At 43.0% G+C, this 19,961-nt stretch overlaps 1 protein-coding gene across 18 annotated transcripts in view; it reads left to right on the top strand.

Moving 5' to 3' along the window:
- Window positions 1–19,961, top strand: part of DAB1 (DAB adaptor protein 1) — a 774,457-nt gene that overhangs the window by 638,258 nt on the left and 116,238 nt on the right. For all 18 annotated transcript variants that reach the window (XM_090048698.1, XM_090048696.1, XM_090048713.1 and 15 more), the window contains one exon: window positions 14,820–14,959. In XM_090048698.1, coding sequence (XP_089904824.1) covers window positions 14,820–14,959 — 140 coding nt within the window. The remainder of the gene's footprint in view (window positions 1–14,819; window positions 14,960–19,961) is intronic.

Here is a 19,961-nt window from a genome sequence, read left to right as displayed (position 1 = left end):
AAAAGAACATTGTATTGTTTGGCATCATGTTGTTAAGTGCATTGTGCAGCACCTCAAGAATTTGGTTAGTTTGTGGGTTACTGGATATGGCTCTTGAAATACAAGACTTGCTCTGATGCTCCGACTCTCTAAGGTGCAACGTGCAAGAGGTGCACAGACCCCGCTTTCTAGCCTCTGGAATTTTTTCCGATGAGGGGTGTTTCTCTTCTTATTAATGTTTTGCCAAAGGGTGATTGCCGGTAGTAATCTTTTCATTTCTGCCTCCTGCTGCCACTTTGACAATAGGAATGGCAGCAGGAGGCAAAAATGAAAGGAAGACATTGAAAGAAGCACTTTGCCACTGTTGTAATTTTGAAGTTGACAGTATTTTTTTTTTTTAACGCAAAGTCTCAGGAAAAAAGCTGCTTTCCTCGTTGCCTCCTATTGCTTCTCCAACAGGGAGAGACATTCTGTGATGTTGGAGAGGCAGTGGGAAGCCAAAGCGAAAATAATTTTCTTCCTGAAACATCAGATTGCAAAATGCGAACAATTTTAAAAGGAAAATACAGCTGGCTACCGTCAGGCAAGCACTGGTAAGGATTTCACTTTCCCAGGCAGAAAATAATTTTAAAATATATATTTTCTCACTGTATTAAGAGATGATAGGATAATTGCTGTGTATCTATTAACCTTACTTTTAAATGTACTTTCCAGTTGTTCTCTGTTTTTGCCAAGTAGATTATTTTTGCTTGGAGTATTTATTACAGCCTTCAGGGGTCATGTACTGCTTAACAAGGTTAACAGGGAAGCTTCTGAAACCATGAATTTTAACATCCTCATGCTTGAAAAAAAGTATTTTACTGCAGATAAAGATAAAGGAAATGAAAGCTGTTTTTTTTTTGTTTGGTTGGTTTTTTTGGGTTTTTTTGGTTACCAAAAATTCCACAGCAAAAAATTACATAGCTGCTGTTTCACCTTAACAAGCATATTCACAGTATTAAATAAAATCCTGATTTACCACTAACCCCACAGGGTGGAGATAGACCAGAAGATCTGCAGTTTTCCCTCTAGACCAGGGGCGAGTAATTATTTTGGTCAGAGGGCCACTTACTGAGTTTCGGCAAACCATCAAGGGTCCTATGACAGGCAGCCGGGGCAGATTAATATTAATTTTCTAAATTTTTAGGAGCCCCACGGGCTGGATAGAATGGCCTGGTTGGCTGCATCCGGCCCCCGGGTCGCATTTTGCCCACCCCTGCGTTAGACCAATCCCTATTCCTTCTATGTCACCTTCCAACTCCTCTTCAACTTGCTCCTAACTCCGGGTGTATCCAAGTGTTACGTTTAGCTCAACCTAACCAAGGCTGGGTTGATCTGAATGCCTAGTTGTGCAGGTGTTCACAGGGCTTATGTCCCTCAAAAATGGTGCACCGGATCTAAGTTAGTCCACATCAGGAGGTGAACCACCTTTAGACTGAGAAAGGGTTAACCCCACCTCCAAAGGGGTAGCTTGGTCTTGGAAATGCCTGCACACATTCGCAGCACAGATCCTAGGTTGGGAAAGCTTAGCTGCTCACCCCAGTCCCAGGGCTGTGCCTGTACTGTCCCTACCACCCTAACCCTGACCTGAGCTATCCCTTGGGCCAGACTGGGCAACCCTCCCTCCCTGCAGACCCACCAGCTCCCTGAAGGTCCACTAATTGCCCCCACCCGCACCCCCTTCCCCCTTGTCCCTTCCCCTTCCCCTGATTTACCCCAGCCTGCCCACACTGCTTCTGGCAGCAGTGAATTGCTACCAGGTTAGGCTTAAAAGGCTTAAAGCAAGCCACCTAAACCTAAACTGGGTGCGGCAAATGCTTGTGCGTAACCAGAGTGAACCACCATGCCCAAAGAGGAGCAGTATTGCCCCAAAGTGATCCTGTTTAAAAAAGTGACCGAAAAAAGAGCAGTTATGAAATGGGCTTATTTCCATCTGCCATGATAGACCCTTGTTCAGGGGTGCGCTCTCTGCGGTAAAGTTTGTGTGGGGAGAGCGCCGCGCTTAGTTCCACCTCTGCAGTCACCACCCTTGCCCAGCACTCTCTGTTTGGGAATTTAATTAGCAATCTTGTTCTCAGTGTGCAAACAGGACTAGGATCCAGGTGATTTTCATATAATCGATTGGCCATTGCTAAGGCTAAGGGGTGTAAAAACATAACTGTGTTGAAAAAGTAAGCAGTTTCTTTTTGAGGGAGTAAAACTTGTGTAAGATCATATTTGATTTTGACTATTCATTTACCTTCTGCCAATACAACTGCAAACGCAAGCTATTACTGAATAATATAACTTGCTATTTCGACTTGACTTTTCCAGCTGCGGGACGTTACAATAAATCCACATCCAGCTAATTCTTTGTTGTGGGGGGCAAAACCAAACTATACTCAAACGGGTGGCTCAGCTATTGTATTTTGCAGAAGCTGAACTCATCTGCACTATGGTGTAGGTAACACAGTGAAATAGTGCCAGCCTAGTTACACTGCAGGCCCAAAAATGTGCCTGGACCAGCAACCCTGGTTCTCTGAAAGAAAATGGTGTCCTAGGCCGTGCTAGATACAGTGCAACTCCCGAAGTGGCCATCAATCACGGCCATTAGAGTCCACGGGCAGTGATATTATGGCAAGCATTAGTAGCAGACAAGCACAGAAGCAGGCAAAGGTGGAGAAGCAGTATGCTGCCTTTGACACTGATATATAGCACCTCTTCCTCAGACCATAGATTCTCTGAAAGAATCACACCCGTGTCCTTTTTTTCAGATGCTGCCCTGGTTTGCTGAGGTTAGCTACTCTAATCAGAACTGGAAGTATACCAAATGACTTGCATGTCCTAAAACAAACGGCAACTCTTCACAGTCACTCATTCCCAGTGAATCCATAAAATCCAGTGTTTCACAGGACACACAAAACAAATGTGCAAAGACTGCAACAAGCTCAGCAATGAATCACAAAAAGAGGGGGGAGAGAGGATGGGGGAGACTAAGTTGGTTAACTGGGTGGTTTCAGGGAATAGGCAGCAGCTATTGAATCTGTTGAGTCTCCTGTCAGTCTCAGTTCACGTCTGACCCTTGCAGAGCAGGGAAGAAAAATGAAAGGCACGCTGCTTTTTTCCCCCGTATCCAATTTGTTCCGCAGTCCTGTTTGGTGTGATTGTCTGAAAGAGGGTAAATTATTGGGTTGCTGTGTCCTGATGTTACAGTAGTTGGTCTGTTTGTCTTTCCTCTGGTAGTTTTAATGTCTGAGATGAGCTGTTTGGAAAGGAAGGATTTTTTTTCCTCTTTGACCATGTGTGAAAAATTTGTCAACACCTGTCAGAACAGAAACCTTTCTTAACTTCTTCTTTCTACTCCCCTGGGGAGTTAGCACATCCCACAGGGGGGCATGAGAATTTGGCATTTATGTGAAGTGAAGTGCTTTATTCCCTTTTCTCCCTTTACACATATGAAATAACCAAACTGTCTGATAGCCAGAAATCATTAACAGAATACATGTATATACTTTGAAGTGCAGATTTTGCATTGGTGTGTCACAGTGTGAGTTTGGGGAGCTGTGTGCGTGTGTTCTGCATTAGTTACCATCCTTTTCATTAAAATCTAGTTTAATAAAATTAGGCGCCTGAATTCATTGATAGGCATATAAGTAAAAAGGTCCTGATTTTTCAGAGGGACTGAGTGATCACAGCTGCCACGAAATAATAAGTGGGAATTAAGCGGTGTTTCAAATTGGACTACTCCTGAAAATACCAACATACTCATTTAGATGGCTGGTTGCTGGTGACCAACTTTCAAAATTTTAGGCTAGACCCTCAGCATCTCTAAATTCACACTCAGGGCTGCTGAGAAGAGTTAGGCAATAAAGTAAGTTTATCCATGTTTCCACTTCCCCAGTGGCTGGGAGCTGAGTGCTCCCAGGCATAATTTCAAGCATCTTTGCAACAGCTAAACAAAGAACCTGCAACCCAACCCTGCCTTGTCCTGCTATAGCACACCCTTCTCCACTTCCAGTACTGTGCCTTACATGAAGGGTTGGGAATAGATATATGGTCAGCTTTATGGAACCCAAAGTTCCTCTTTGTTTCAGAGAAGCTTTGGTTGTCGCTGTAAGACTGCTTTGTATTGCTTACACAACCTGAAGCAACCAGAGCTGAGAATGTATCCTAGGGTTTTACCGTACCTCTTCCAAGTGCTATGTACAAATTAACACTAATTTAGGATGACTGCAAAATCAATTACAGGACTATAGACATGGAAAATATTACTATACAGTCTAATTCATCCTTCAAGCAGTGCTGGTTTACTCCCTATTTATTCAGTAGTGCTCTTTTCAATTTCCTATAAAGTCTGTAGATATTAGTGATATATTAGAAATCACATCCCGTATTCAAGTGCCGGCAGGAAGGTAAGAAAGGAACTGATTTGCATCCTTACTTACTTTTTCTTATATAAGGATTATTTTTAAATAATATGTTCTTGTTTTGAAATGCTTGGAGAAAACAAAAATTATCACTGGGCATGTCTACACAAGGCAGTTTACTGCACAATAGTCTAATCTACCGTGCAATGAAGTGTCACCATCTACATGTGTGGCATTTACCGTGCAGTAAATTAGTCTACTGTGCAGTTAGTTAATTACATTAACTTCACAGTAGTTACTGCATGGTAGCACTTGCATAGAAACTGATCAATTCGCAAGAAACTGACCAAGAGCTCCTGGCAGGCACAGCAGCACTGGGCCATAGGGGAAAGGGGAGTTCTCTGTCCCCAGTCCCCAGGTCAGCAGCACTGGGCCATAGGGGAAAGGGGAGTTCTCTGTCCCCAGTCCTGATGCTAGAGCTGGGAGCTGATCAGCACCAGAATGGGGTCACTTTCTGCCCACCCTGTTCTGGTGCTGGGTGGCTCTCAGCTCCCCGTAGGGGCTGAGCAGCCTCAGGACTAAGGAGGCTTAGGGTAGTGAAAGACTCTCATGCTCTCTGCTTCCCCGCTCAGCCAGGGGCTCACTGGCAGCTTGTGGGGCAGGTGCCAGTGAGCCCCCTGCTGGGTAGGGATTCCCTGACCAGCACAGGGCTGGGCTCGAACCTGTCCCATTCCTGGGGTAGCTACTGGCAAGACCTCTGCTGAGCAGGGAAGCCTTGCTGGGCATGGCATTTGTTGTTGGCAGCTGTGTGTCCCAACGTGCATGGGGCTGGGAGAGCTCTGTTGACTCCCAGCCCTGTGTACATCAGGATAACTCCAGTAAAGCTCTCCTGGCCCCGTGTGTATCAAGACTGTCCCCCATACCTCCTGCTAGCCCCTGGGCTAGCACTCCAGTGGACCGTAGAGCTCCTTCTGGCTGCTGCAGGGGGGGGCAGGGCTAGGGCAGGAGCAGCCCTGTACCAGGATGCTCCTGTTGGGAGCAGGTTTGTTCCCAGGTGAGTACATGTGTAGATGTGCTCCTAGGGAAGACTTACTATGCAGTAAGCCTATATCACATTGATAGCATGTGTAAACGTGCCCACTGTGTTCAGTTCTATTCTGGGTATTGAAGAGGAAGATCCTCTGACACCCTGTCTTGTTTAGAAGGTATATTTTTATTAGCAGTCACTGTCAGTGAAGTTACATCAATTTTAAAGTTAACTTTTGACCAGGTTAGTGCTTTATAATTCCCAGGTGCTTGTTGTCTAAACTTGGCACAGCAAACTGAGTTCTTGCTTGAATCCTGGGGAGCTTCTTTGGTTTCTTGGAAAGTCACTGAGGAATTTGCTATGGTAACTTGTTTCTGCACCATGAAGCCTGCCTGTGCCCTGCCTCCCCTGGCAAAATGGCTTTCCAAGATTTATGAAGACTCACATGGTAAAGAAGCTAGAAGGAAGTTTAATTACATCCAGCTTCTGGTCATTTTTATATCTGAGGATGTGACCACAGTCTCTCATCTCAAGAGTCTATCTAAGAAAATAAAATTGATCAGTGAGCCTTATGGCTAAAACTAAAGTGAATGATTTGTCATCTTCCCCTGCACTTATTGCCCATGGAATGTATGTGTTCAGTCAATGTCACCTCTGATAAACTTGCACTAAACTCTCTATCGCTGAGATTTACCTGAAAGTTTAATCAAACCTGATTTTACACTGCAGCCTTCTCAGTAAATAATTAGGTTGTCCTCCTGCCATAGGCACAAGTACTTTGTACCATTAAGAAATAATTTAATCAGTTACTAGCCCATGCAGCCTTTCAGCTTTGGAGACACAAATGCAATGAAGTGTACATCTCATTCTGTGGTAGTACCTATGTAAAGTACAAAATGTTAATTTCAGAAAGAAAATATGTGAACTGTTCAATAGATTTAACTTTGAAACTCATACATCTGGTAACCAGCTTACAGAGTCACCAATCACTGCTAAGGCGACAGACTGCAAATGAATGGGGAAACTACTTTACTTATCTTTATAATATAACCTTGGTTCCAATAATTGGGATGTCTACATACTTTTGAATGCAGTTTTTTCATTCATGTGCTAGTAACGCAAAATGCCTTAAAATCTCTAGATCACAAACTACAGTGAATAAGCATTTAAAAATGTATTGTTTTGTTACCTAACTTTGTGCATACAATACTGAGAAGGCCTGATATCTATATTTAACTTACTAAATTCTTTCTTTGCTGGAGCTGTTAAAAATGCTATTGTATTAAGAAAGAGAAAAGCTATTCTTTCTTCATCTCAATATCCTTGGTGGATATTGCTATTGTAGAAATACCACCCTAACTTTTAGTAATACTACTCCCAGAGAAGTCGGTCTAGGTGCAAAAATTAGGAAACCAGACATTCTTTACTAGCTGCATCCCAGTTCTATAGGAGGGAAAGGAGGGAAAACTACAAAATATAACAGACATTAGTAATTTATGTAGTTTGTGTTTTTTGCATACATATCCTTCATCAGCCTATCTTTCCATACCAAGAAGCAACTTGGAAGTAATTCAGACTCTGGTGCCTGAGATGTTTCAATAACCTGATGATGCTGATCGTTTTGAGTTTTGCTTTTTCTAGCTCTGACCCTGGATGCTTGCAAAGTCATCAGGGAAAAGTTCTCTCCTTCAGTTTTATCTAGGCTGATACTATAGCCATTATGACTTCTGACAGTAATGAAAACCCCTGCCCAGAGTTTTACTGGAAGAGGAAATGCATCAGTTTGACCTGACTGATGCAATGTCTGTAGAGTGTGCGCTTCAGCAGGGCTTTTGGTGCTTTTGTATAATAGTAGATGCAATTAGCTATTAGATAAAAGCACCAAAAAGCCCTGCTGAAACATGTGATCTATACAGATATTGGGCAGGCCAGGTCAAACTGATTCAGTGCCTTTTCTGGGCATGTGCTGTGTTCATCATGGAGGTGCACCAAGCCGAAAGTAAAGCACTGTTTCTGTTTTTCTTTCCACATGTGTAAGCAACCTATGTGTATAAAGAAAATAAAAGGCACAGAACATATAAGTAATAGGGCTGTGCGAAGCCTTGGTCCCTGATTTGATTCAACCCAATTTGGTGGCTGAATCTTTGAATCTGAATCAAATCAAAGGACCCTTTAATTTCTCCAAATTGAATCAGAACCCTCCAAGTTGATTCAGAGAGATTTGGAAAGATTTCACGATTCAGACATGGACACAGCTTTAAATGTTTTTTCTATATACCTCTAGGTAGCAGGTGGCTCATGAATGTTGGGATGCTGGGGCGCATGAAGCGTCCCACAGAAGTGCGGGGGGCCTCCCAGTGCCCTTGGCACCAGACCTGAAAGTAGACCAGAAGCGTTTTCAGTCCACTTCTGGGTTTGTCACCAAGCACGTGGAGGCCCTCCCTGCACTCTGGTGGGAAGCTCCATGCGGCCCAGCATCACAGCATTTACAAGACATGCTAATATCTCGAGGTATATAGAAAAAACATTTAAAGCTGTGTCTGTCTGAATTGCTGATTCTGTGAATCAGCATCAAATCTTCAGATTCAGACTCGGCCGAATTGAATCAGGGACAGTGTTCCAAATCGATGAACCGAATCACTGTCCCCAATTCAGGCCATATCCAAATCCGAATCGAACAGGGCCCACTTTAAACACCCCTAATAAGTGACACAAATATTTTACTTTATATTTATGATTATATATAAGAATAGGCCAAATATTCAGCAAGTTTAAACTGCTGTAATATCTCCTTTAATATAATTGTATTAATGTACACCAATTGAAATCCAATGTGATGCACGTCTGTGTACATGTACACTTGTTTGGGTGTACTTGTATACGCATCTCTAAGTAGAATGACATTAACACACGCTGAATGCAAAGCATTTTGTATTTATCAATTAGCTCTCTCTAGTGTTCAGCATATACTGTTTTTAGAGGTCATTCTGCCATGCTGTTTTATATTCTCTACTGCCTTGCTGCTCTAAAAATACTAATTGTCTCCATGAAAATGTAGACTGTTTACAATGGTGATTGCCATAGGTTTAGATCCCTGTGGGATCTAAAGGAGATTTGATTTGAGGTTTATAATTTGAAAGTATAATGGATCCAACTTAGTTTATGTGTGTAAAGGACAGTGGTGGGTTATTCTTCAGAGAACTGGCTGCTGGCATGTTATTGATTTTATTGATAATATCATTATATTTTTACAGCCTTAAACACAGGAAATTCACCTTATGCCCTAAGACATGCAGAAATGTAAATAAAGAATATAGCCATATGCCAGGTTATTGGTTTAGATTATTGGATGCTGTTAATGATGTGTAGTCCATGATACTAACATAAAGAAAAAACTACAGTGAAACTGCTTACTACTCGAATGGTTTATTAAATTTCTTTTCCTGTTTATAAAATGTACTCATCTACAAAGTCCCTTGGTGAATGAATGGGGTTTAATATTATTGTTACTATATTAATACAAGCGTATTCATTTTGTTAGACCAGGAATCCAAGCTCAGACACCGTGTATAACCTTCTTACCCAAGTCTGAGATTGAGTCCAGTAAAACACAGAGTTACGACAAAAATTAAGAGGCTGGAAGATAAATCTTGGATGACCTCTGATATTCAGAGTGTAGAATGGAGTTGAATAGTCTGAAATGTGTGCACGAGCTAAAATCTCTCACCGTTGGCTATAATCAGACTTAGGGAGGTCCTGGTCAGTGTTTGAATGGAAATGTAGGTTAAATGGCAGCTGTTCCACTATCCTGATTGCAAACCCCACTGTGCCCCAGTAATGCTGGCAAACTCCTAAAGGAAATTAAAACCGACACTTGCTTGTTTGGAATCCTGAAGGCATCTCACCCTCCTGTCCTCATGTTAATATGTTTCCATTTGGATTGTCTGCAATAACTTAGTTTCCCCTTGGGTTGGAGATTACGAGACGCTTTTATATTAGTCACATCGCGGATCTGAGTCAGGACTTGGGTTCTGTTCTGAGCCACTTGTGTCATGCCATTCCTAGTCATGGAGAAACCATGGCTCTATCTGAAACATGTATGACTTAAAGGGGAGCCAGAGACCTCATAGTTAAGGGTGCATTTAAGTTTTAAAGGGCCATGAAGAATTTCCAAGATACATATGCTGCAAGTGATATGTTTCTTTCCTAACATTAATAAAGGCCATGTGCAGAAGTTCAGTTTCCACTGAGAGAATTGGTGCTCTGCTGGTAGAAGCCATAATGGTATAGATGTTCCAGCTTTTTCTTCCAGGGCAAAAAATAGCTAGTCTGAGAAGAAAAATAAACCTGACTATCATAAGAGTGCCGTCACTTCTGGGAGAGTTTCTCCCAGGAGAATGAACATCTGCACACTTTCCCCTGGCTGTACTCTTCCTGGAATGAAGTGAAGCTGCAGGGAAAGACTCCCATCTCTGCTAGAGACCAGGGTAACCCCAGTCTGGAGAAGGCATGAGAGGCAGCTGTTCCTACCCCACCTGTAGACTGGGAGGGGATGGGAGGAGCAGTCACCAGGTGCTCCTGGCCTGCTTCTCACAGAGTTTCCAGCGTGAAAAGCGGGCAGGAGGCTTTGTCTCACTGCTCCCTTGACTCATCTCCGGGGCACGGGAAATCAAGCAGATGGAGTAGCACTGTAGGTTCCCTGCCTGTCTCTCACTTTGGAGTCCCTGGAGTGAAAAGCTGGCAGGGGGGTTGCCCTGCTGCTCCCTCCACGCTGCTCGCTGAGACTAAGAGCAGAGCAAAGGAGCAGCTGCTCGCTGCTCCCGATCTGTTCCCCAGTCTGTGGGCTTTGTGTCACAGTTCCCTTCACTTGCTTGACCAGTCCAGGCAGCAACCACTGCTCCCAGCTCTTCCTCAAGCCCGTCTTGGGAAGGAGTGGAGAGCAGGAGAGAGGGGGCAGCTGCAGGTTAAATGCCTGTATAGTTCCTCTCCTGGAAAAGTTTCTGCGAGTTCCACTGGTGGAAATGAAGATCTGTTTGTAACCAAAGACACCTTGATAATGAAAAGTGGCTGCATTTTTATAATCAAATGTGTTTTAGAGCTATTTCTTTTTTCCTTTGGCATTTGCCCCAGAATAGGGCAGGACAGTCCATTACAGCGTTGTTCATAGTTAAATCCACTCTAGGGCTAGGTACAGACATTCAAAAGGCCCAAGGTGGAATTGATCTGAGTTGCACGGTTTTCTGTAAGCAGCATAGTTTAGATCGGTAGCAAACGGTACGCACATTTGCCCTTTGGTGGGAGGGCAAATCTTAGACTGACTTCTGCCATTTTTCAACCAGTCTATGTGAGCCGAACTTCTGTTCTGTTATCTGTATAGACTGGTTTCCAAACAGTTATACTGGTAAAAGTGTAATGTCTGTGCCTGACTTTAGGGTCTCAGCATAACTGAGTTGGGTTTCATACATCATTAATATGCATCTACTTACAAACTGCTGTTTCCAGTGGGATTTCAGAGAAAGCTATTAAGAGATATCAGTCTTCAATTTATAAAAGTGTGTTCTTGCATTTGGAGGCCAATTGACAGCCTGTCTTGAGAACCCAGAACTTGCTGAGACCTGCACCAGGCTGAGCTTGAAAGCCCTCGGCACCTATTCACAGCGCAGCTCAGTGAAGGTTTGAAGTCTGACTTGGCTAAGCACCCTCCAGTGCCTTAAGGTATTTGTGGTGTTGGTTTTAGCAGGAGAAAGGCAGAATCATACGCTGACATCTCACTACATGCGAGGTTATGGAAAGAAATGTTCATCAAACTGAACAAAAAGACTGACAGAAGCCTAGGATACGGGATGCATCTCATTTTACAGAACAGTCTTTGAGACGAAATAGAGGGTCAGGTAGAAAGGAAGGTGTATTGAGGAAGTTAGAAGAAGAATAAGCACAAAGAAATATGCATGGGGAGCTGAAGAAGAGCTAGAGAAAGAGAGTGGAAATGGAGGAGGGGAGTAAGGCTGGATCCATTTGTTACACAGAATTAAAAACAGCAATAATTACATGTTGGCTTCTAGCAGCTGCAAAAACACTTGGGGTTAGTTTGCCTGTTTTTTTAGTTTAATGCTATTGCTAAGCCTCTTACCAACTTAAAAGAGAATTTCAGCCTTGTAATTCAGGTATATCATATTTCTTCAGTTTCTGATACATACAGGTTACTGATTAAAAATTAGCATTAGAATCATAGGAAATTAGGGTTGGAAAGGACCTCAGGATGTCATGTAGTCCAACCCCCTGCTCAAAGCAGGACCATCCCCAACTAAACCATCCCAGCCAAGGCTTTGTCTACCCTGGTCTTAAAAACCCCTAACAATGGAAATTCCACAGCCGCTCCACCTTTCTAGTGAGAAAGGTTTCCCTAATATCTAACCTAAACTTCCTTGGCTGCAACTAGAGACCATTGGTCCTTGTTCTGTCACCTGCCACCACTGAGAACAGTCCAGCTCCATCCTCTTTGCAACCCCCCTGCAGGGAGTTGAAGGCTGCTACTAAATCCTCCCTCAGCCTTCTCTTCCCCAGACTAAATAAGCCCAGTTCCCTCGGCCTCTCATAAATCATGTGCCGCAACCCCCTAACCATTTTCATTGCCCTCCGCTGGACTCTATCTAGTTTCTCCACATCCTTTCTGTAGTGGGTGCCCCAAAACGGGACACAGGACTCCAGATGTGGTTTCACCAGTGCTGAATAGAAAGAAATAATCACTTCCCTTGATCTGCTGGCAACGCTCCTACACCAATGCAGCCAATATGCTGTTAGCCTTCTTGGCAACAAGGGCACTCTGCTGGCTCATATTCAGCTTATTATCCACTGTAACTCCCAGGTCCTTTTCTGCAGAGCTGCTGCTCAGCCAGTTGGTCCCCGGCCTGTACCGATGCATTAGAAACTTCTCTTTTAATGGTAGCATGTTCAATGAGCATATGGTCTGTCTTACTGCACAAGGGCCGAAGAGACATATCGTAGATGATCACACCTTAAAACTAAATCCCCATTTATGCTATAAAATCAGTCATGGTTTGGCGCTTGATTATGATATTCCAGTAGTGGTAAAACAAGAACTACCTTGCCTTTAGTTACTGCATGTATAGGCACAAATGTAACTGATAGGGGTCATATTGTGTTATAATTGTTTCCCATAGTATACATGACTTTGTTATTTAGCTTGGATCTACATTTGCTTTCTCTAGTGCTTCTGAGGATATTGTCTAAGATTTTTACTCATGAATTTGTAGTCTCTGGTCATCGGCCTTTTCTGCCACAGCTTAGAATGGCTGTATCATGCTCTGCTAGCTGACCGACCATCACTAGTCATCAATCCAACAGCAACTTCTTCTGCTTAATACGTTTCTTAATAAATGCTTAATTTATATAATTGACATGGGAGTTCTATGTAAGCATACGGAGCCATAAATTGTATCTGAATGCAGCTATTAATGCTGTGAATTAGGTTACATTCAGAAAAGCAGATCACAGGCTAGAATGGATATAAATGTGAAGCTATCTGAATGGGTGCAAATTAGTGATCACAAAGCAGAAAGAAAAAGTATTCTAAAATGTTTCTGAACCCAGAGTGATGGAAATACTCATATTAGCTAACGCTGCCTTTTGCTACAACAACAGTGTAAGGTTGAAAACTTGGTAGGAATGCTTTTTGATTGGGATTGTATTTACTGCAAAATACAAAATACAGTATGTCGACTAGACATACTGTTTACACACGTGAAATACTTATAGGACAAGCCTGCTGATATGGTTGTGCATTGTTGTGTATCCAGATGTTCTTCAGGGCTTAGCGTGGCAAATGTTCTTTCGATGCTTTTAACTGTCAATACTAACATCTGCCTCGGCACTTCTTTAAGGCATAGTTTTAACATTACTTACAGTTTCTGACACTTCATCTATGTGCCATTAGTATTTTCTAATAAAATATCATTAAAAAACATGAAGATTTAGCTCTCTGTTTAATCCCTTTTGGGAATATGGAGAAGAAGCCTAATTGATGGAGGAAGTCAGATGACAAGTTGTTGAATTATGGTACAGTCACTTGTTGGGACCCTTTACATTTTAGGGGGTTTATACTTCGTGCAGAAAAAATTGGTTGGGGTTCATACTTTTCATAAAAGGGAATTATTTTTGTACGCTTAACCAAATTTAAAGATGCGAGCTTACATTTTTTAACTCCTGCAGTTTAAATATAGCTTTAATGTTTTAACAGAAATTTTGCAGTGTTAATTTGTAATGTAAACTATGATGCTTGCGAATGCTGTGGCTGAAGGAGAATTCAAATGAGAGATTTTGTTTGCAAGTGTTCCTTATTTCATGCATTCATGTTTTTCCCAATGAAACTATTGCAAGGACTTAATCACATATATTTATGCAGAGGGGAGAAATACTAATTGCTTTGATATGTGCATAAACATTAGTTCAGTTAGCAGACATTCATTAATACCACAACCGATTACTCTGTCTGTTGGACAAGTCCCTATCAAAAAAAAGGTTCTGAACTTTTGTGTATTAGAAGCCAGTTGCACAAAACCAATATTACGTTTTCTCTTGCTACTGCAGAAGGCATTTTTAAACCCCTGCCCCCAAAGCAACTTTTAAAAAGCAGTTAAAACGGCATAGTTTTCAAAAGTATGTGTCTATGTTAGATTATTTATTTAAATTGTAGGTTGGTTGGAGCAAGGACTATTAGCATGACTAGCAAAGTGGCCCTCTCTGCACCCAACTATCTCACTCAAAAGCAATTCCTTTTTAATAAGAATTTCACTGCTTCCTTCTCTGGCCACTCTGAATGACTCTTAAGTGATTTTCTGTTAGCGTTTATACTGTTACTATGTATCAAGAAACGGAAAGAATACTCCCAGAAAGCAGGATTTACCATGAGTTTGGAACAGGAAAAGTGTATGAGCTGACAATATGTTCCTTTTCCACTAAGTCAAACAGTTATAATAAAATGCAGACTTGACAGTATATTACTGGTAGACAAGCTGGTCTACAGACAAGCAGCATACTATTATTCTTAGTGTTGGTTTCAAGATGCAAAATTCTCATGCGAATAGGGATTAAAACACCCCACACAGTTCAGAAGTATTCAGATCCTTGGGGTTTGATTCAAGTTCATCTCTTATTTCTGTAAACCTAATTGGCTTGCAAATATAATGCAGAAGATTTCCTCCACTAACAATCCCACTGCGTATTCTTTTGAGGAAAATGGGGCCAAAGGGTATTATTGGACTAGTAAATTTCTCCTAATTTATTCAAATACTCACATACTCAGGTACTGAGGTCAGAGCATAAATCTAACCTTTGTCCTAACCATGAACATGTATTTATTTTTCCTTGACAACCATGCCAATTTCAAATGTTCACTTATGTCTTTTTAGGTCAGGATCGCAGTGAAGCCACTTTAATAAAGAGGTTTAAAGGTGACGGTGTCCGATACAAAGCAAAACTGATTGGGATAGATGAGGTTTCTGCAGCACGAGGAGACAAGTTATGTCAAGATTCCATGATGAAACTCAAGGTGCAGTGTAACTTTTAATATTTAATATTGCAGAATCAGAGAGAGCATTTTGATTTGAGTTTTACTCCTCCTTTCACGACACTGGGACGTCAGATTCAATTCTGCGCTATCCCTGAAAATTTCAGGGGTGTGTGTGTGTGTGTGTGTGTGTGTGTGTAAATTCCCAACTCCTTATGTCAGCATAACTCCAGTGATTTCAATAGTTAATCTTGATGAACAACACCACTGTGTACAGCAGGACTTTGTTTAGAAAGCCAACATTGAATACCATGACATTGAATAATTTTGTTATTTGAAAATGCTTGGAGACAAAAAAAGATCTGATGCATGAATGTGAGAGTAATATTTAGTCACATTATTTTTGCTTACTAGATGTGACTTGTAAACTCGGATCTTTCCTTTCTAGAAGGTGTAAGTCTTGTCCCTAGCAACTGGATATGCTAAAGATATAAAGTGAATGAGTTTACTTTGAAATTCCAGACAGCAAACTCATAAGATGGTTTGGTAGCAATAAATCTCTCTAATAGATATAATTTATAAATATAGCAGTTCAGCGTCTCATATTCTTTATTTAGAGTCCAAGAGAATACAGGTTTGAAGAATTCAGTTTGCAGGAGACTTAATACAGTTTGGCTTTGGTGCAAATTTAAGGTTCAGATTCAAAATGACAGCTTAATGGTTGCTTGATGGCATGTGTAAAATGAGTTAGTTTTATGCCTCCCCAAAACCATCATTGTGGTTGGCAACAGTTGGCACCCATATACACACTCTGGGTTTTAACTTCTGCTGAGTTCCCAGCTGGTCTTTGCCAAGTGCTAGAGCGACCAGTACCTTGTGCTGATAATAGACCTAGGAAGGAACAAGGTCTTGCATAGCAAAATGAAGAACTGGGTTATTGAACAGTGATGATTTGGGGGTGCTGTGAGAGAATGGCATGATAAATAGGAGAAGAGTCTCAAACGTTTGGGGATGGGGAGGATGAAGTAGCAACAGGAGGAGACCTGAAGTGGACTGGAAGCTGTCAAGGTCAGGAGGGGTACTTATGAGGAGCATAGAAGTTAGGTTTTTAAGGAAGTTGCTAGGGTGCATATCTCTCTGAGTCATTTCTCACACTCATTGAGCAGCAAGAAGAGGAAATTAGTGGACCCATAAGTGCAATTCTTTTTCCACCTTGGGCACGGTGAGAGGGTTTATGGTGAGTGTTAAGCAGGAGCGATGGGGACGAAGTATTGGGAAAGCTGGAAATTTTTTTTGGTGGGAAGTTAAGTGTTGTTCAGTAATTGAGCATTTGGCTGTTGAAGATCTAATATGGTTCCAACAATGAACGCCCTCAGAGATTTTGAATCCAACAAAGATCTTCTATTTAGCTTCTTTATTTCAGTCTTCTTCCCAAAACCCTACTGAACATAACTATTCAATAATATCGGTTGTAACCAAACAATAATATGGATTCTTTTTCTCCAACCATTTTCAAGTAACAAAATTATTCAACTTTATGATATTCAATGTTGGCTTTCTAAACAAAGTCCTGCTGTACACAATGGTGTTGTTAATCAACATTAACTACTGAAATCACTAGAGTTATGCTGAAATAAAACTGGAGTTGGGAATCTACACACCAGATGAAAAAGCTAACCTCTTTAACAATTTCTTTGCCTCCATCTTTATGAGCAGGAACTGGCCCCAGGGGAGGCACTGCCAGGCCCAGGGTCAGTGAGGACCTAGTCGGGGAACTTCTGGTGGGACTGGATGCATTCAAATCAGCAGGTCCTGACGATCTCCACTCCAGAGTGCTGAGGGAATTAGCTGAGGTCGTTGCGGGACCCCTGGCACACTCATGGTGCTCTGGTGAGGTGCTGGAGGACTGGAAAAGGGCCAGTGTGGTCCCCATTTTCAAAAAAGGGAGGAAGGAGGACCCAGGAAACTACAAGCCCATTAGTCTTACCTCAGCTTTGGGGAAGCTCTTTGAGAAAGTTATCCAGAAGCACATCTGTGAGGGACCAACAGGGGGGATTATGCTTAGGGGCAACCAACATGGGTTCATTTGAGGCAGGTCCTGTCAGACCAACCTGGTGGCCTTCTACAACCAGGTCACAAAATCCTTAGACACCGGTGTCACGGTGGACGTAGTCTTTCTGGCCTTTAGGAAGGCCTTCAACACTGTCTCTCACCCCATTTTCGTTAAAAAATTAGGCGACTGTGGTGTCAATGCCTACACAGTCAGCTGGGTCACAAATTGGCTGGAGGGCCACACCCAGAGAGCGGTGGTGGATGGGTCTTTTTCAACCCATCAGTGGGGTCCCCCAGGGTTCGGTCCTCAGGCCCGCACTGTTCAACATCTTCATCAGTGACTTGGATGAGGGAGCGAAAAGCACCTTGTTCAAATTCACAGATGACACTAAGATGTGGGGAGAAGTGGGCACGCTGGAGGAGAGGGACAGGCTGCAACTAAATCTAAACAGGTCAGAGGGGTGGGTAGATGAGAATAGGATGGGTTACAATACTGACAAGTGCAAGGTGCTGCACCTAGGGAGGAAGAACCAGCACCATACCTACAGGCTGGGGAACTCCCTTCTCATCAGTGCAGAGGCAGAAAAGGATCTTGGTGTCATTATAGACTGCAAGGTGAACATGGGCTGCCAATGTGGGGATGCGGTCAGGAAGACTAACCGCACCTTGTCATGCATCCACAGATGCATCACAAGCAGATCCAAGGAGATGATCCTCCCCCTCTATGCAACATTGGTCAGGCCGCAGCTGGAGTACCGCGTCCAGTTCTGGGCGCCGCTCTTCAGAAGGGATGGGACAACATGGAGAGGGTCCAGAGAAAGGCCACCTGCATGATCGGGGGGCAGTGGGGCAGGCCCTGTGAGGGGAGGCTACGGGACCTGAACCAGTTCAGCCTCCACAAGAGAAGGCTGAGAGGAGATCTGGTGGCTCTCTGCAAACTGGCCAAGGGGGACGAGCAGGCTATGGGAGAGTCCCCGTTTCCCCGAGCACTACTGGGAGTAACAAGAAATAACAGCCATAAGTAGATTCAGACTAGACATCAGGAGGTGCTACTTCACAATCAGGACAGCTAGGATCTGGAACCAACTTCCAAGGGAAGTGGTGCTCACTTCTACCTGGGGGTCTTCAAAAAGAAGCTAGATAATCACCTAGCTGGGGTTGTTTGGCCCCAGCACTCTTTCCTGCCCATGGCAGGAGGTCGGACATGATGATCTGCTGAGGTGCCTTCCAAACCTACCAACTATGAAACTATGATTTGTTGGGTGGCACATTTTTGGTTTTCATAGACAAAAACCCCAAGAAATAGTGCACACTATTTGCTAGGTTTGAAAGCACTTAATCTAGACTCAGGCTCCACCCTGAAAGGCTTTATAGATGAGGCAGACAGCATGCGGACCAGGGAAAAGAGATTGTTGGTGATGTAAAGCAGCACAGATGAACAGTGGTGTGCAATACACCTCTCGTGGTTCAGCAATTTATTTTTTTTTCCTTATGAATAATTTAAAAGAAAGGTATGAACATTTTGTAATGTGAAGGAATTAATCCATTTTAAAAGGAGGGTCCTTAATTTCTCAAAACAGCATCTGCCACAAAATTCTAATCTTACTCATCTGTCTGTGGTCCCTTTTCCATTCATTCCTTGGTTCCATCTGCCAACGAGCGATCTGGGAGACATATCGAGGTTATGAAGCTCGGCTGGCCTTTTTCTCTCTCTCTCATAGGAGTACCATTTCCATATCTGCATGATGCTTGATGCCTGTTAGCATAATGGAGAGACTTGCCTAAATAACGTTGTGAGATGACTAGAGCTATCAAGAACAGGTGGCCTCACAAATTCATATACTTGTCTTTGGAGCTAGTACTATGAGCTTTTACCATTTTCTGTGAGGAAATAACTCCTCTTCATTTTAATATTCATGTCCTTCTGTTGAAATGTTACCTTCCACATTTTGGTCAAGTTCCATTAGAGGCAGCTTGTTCTTATGATCTGTGGGGAACTTGGGAACTCGCAACTCCTGAATGTTAACACTGGTTCTGGCATTAATTTGCTGCATGGCATTGGATAAGTCACTGAAACTTTCCATGTCCCACTTTCCTATATGTAAAACGGGAATACAAATACTTACTGGTGTGACTATTATCAATTGGTTAATGTTTGCAAAGCATTTCGAAGCAGCAAACAGTGACCAGATCTCAAAAAAATCATTAAAGAGCACATTAGGTAGAAGTTAGGTGCCTGAGCGATCCACAAGAACCCTGCCAATATAAGAGTCTGTAAGTACCTTGCATCCTGCTATTGCACATGTCCACAACGTCTGCCGTCTTGGCTGAGCAGCACATCTTGGCACCTATCTCTGCCAGAATCTATTTGGGGTTCACAAAGCAGGCACACCAATACTGAAGTCTTCTGAAGGGCCCAATCTGCTAAACATGCTTTGGGTGTCAGAGAAAATACTTGCACTAAGTGGGGAAAAAAGATTGCTTATCCTGTATAGATAGTCTGTATACAACAGAGGTTGCCAACTGGGGGTACTTGGGATGGCCCCAGAGGGTACGCATGGTGGTGCAGGGATGCAGCAGCAGCACGGAGTGGTGAATGGTGCTGGCAGCCGTGTGTGAGCTTCCCCCCCCCCCGCTGCTGCCATTCACCACTCAGCACCACTGCCACATGCTGCTCTCCTGCCTCCCGCTGTTGCCATTCACCACTCTGCCCTGCTGCTTCCTCGTGCCGCCGTGCGCTGCCGACTGCGTCCAGCCTGCTGTCCCCCCCCAGTCTGGAAGGGGGTACGCTCCAGAAGGGGTACCTACCAGAAAGGCTACACTCCTTTAGAAAGGGTGAAAACCACTGATCTAGTAGTTTGAAGACTTGCCCAGGAAGTGGGAAGCTGGGTTTATAGACCCTCTTCTATCACCTCCCATATGACTATCCTGTTCCACCAGGATCAAAATTACATTTAGACTGTGGACATACTTCACCCCTTCTAATGGAGCT

Source organism: Crocodylus siamensis, chromosome 5 (genome assembly GCF_052110815.1).
Source record: "Crocodylus siamensis isolate JL-2025a chromosome 5, ASM5211081v1, whole genome shotgun sequence".
Taxonomy (NCBI): Eukaryota; Metazoa; Chordata; order Crocodylia; family Crocodylidae; genus Crocodylus; species Crocodylus siamensis.
This window is presented reverse-complemented; position numbering and strand designations above follow the sequence as displayed.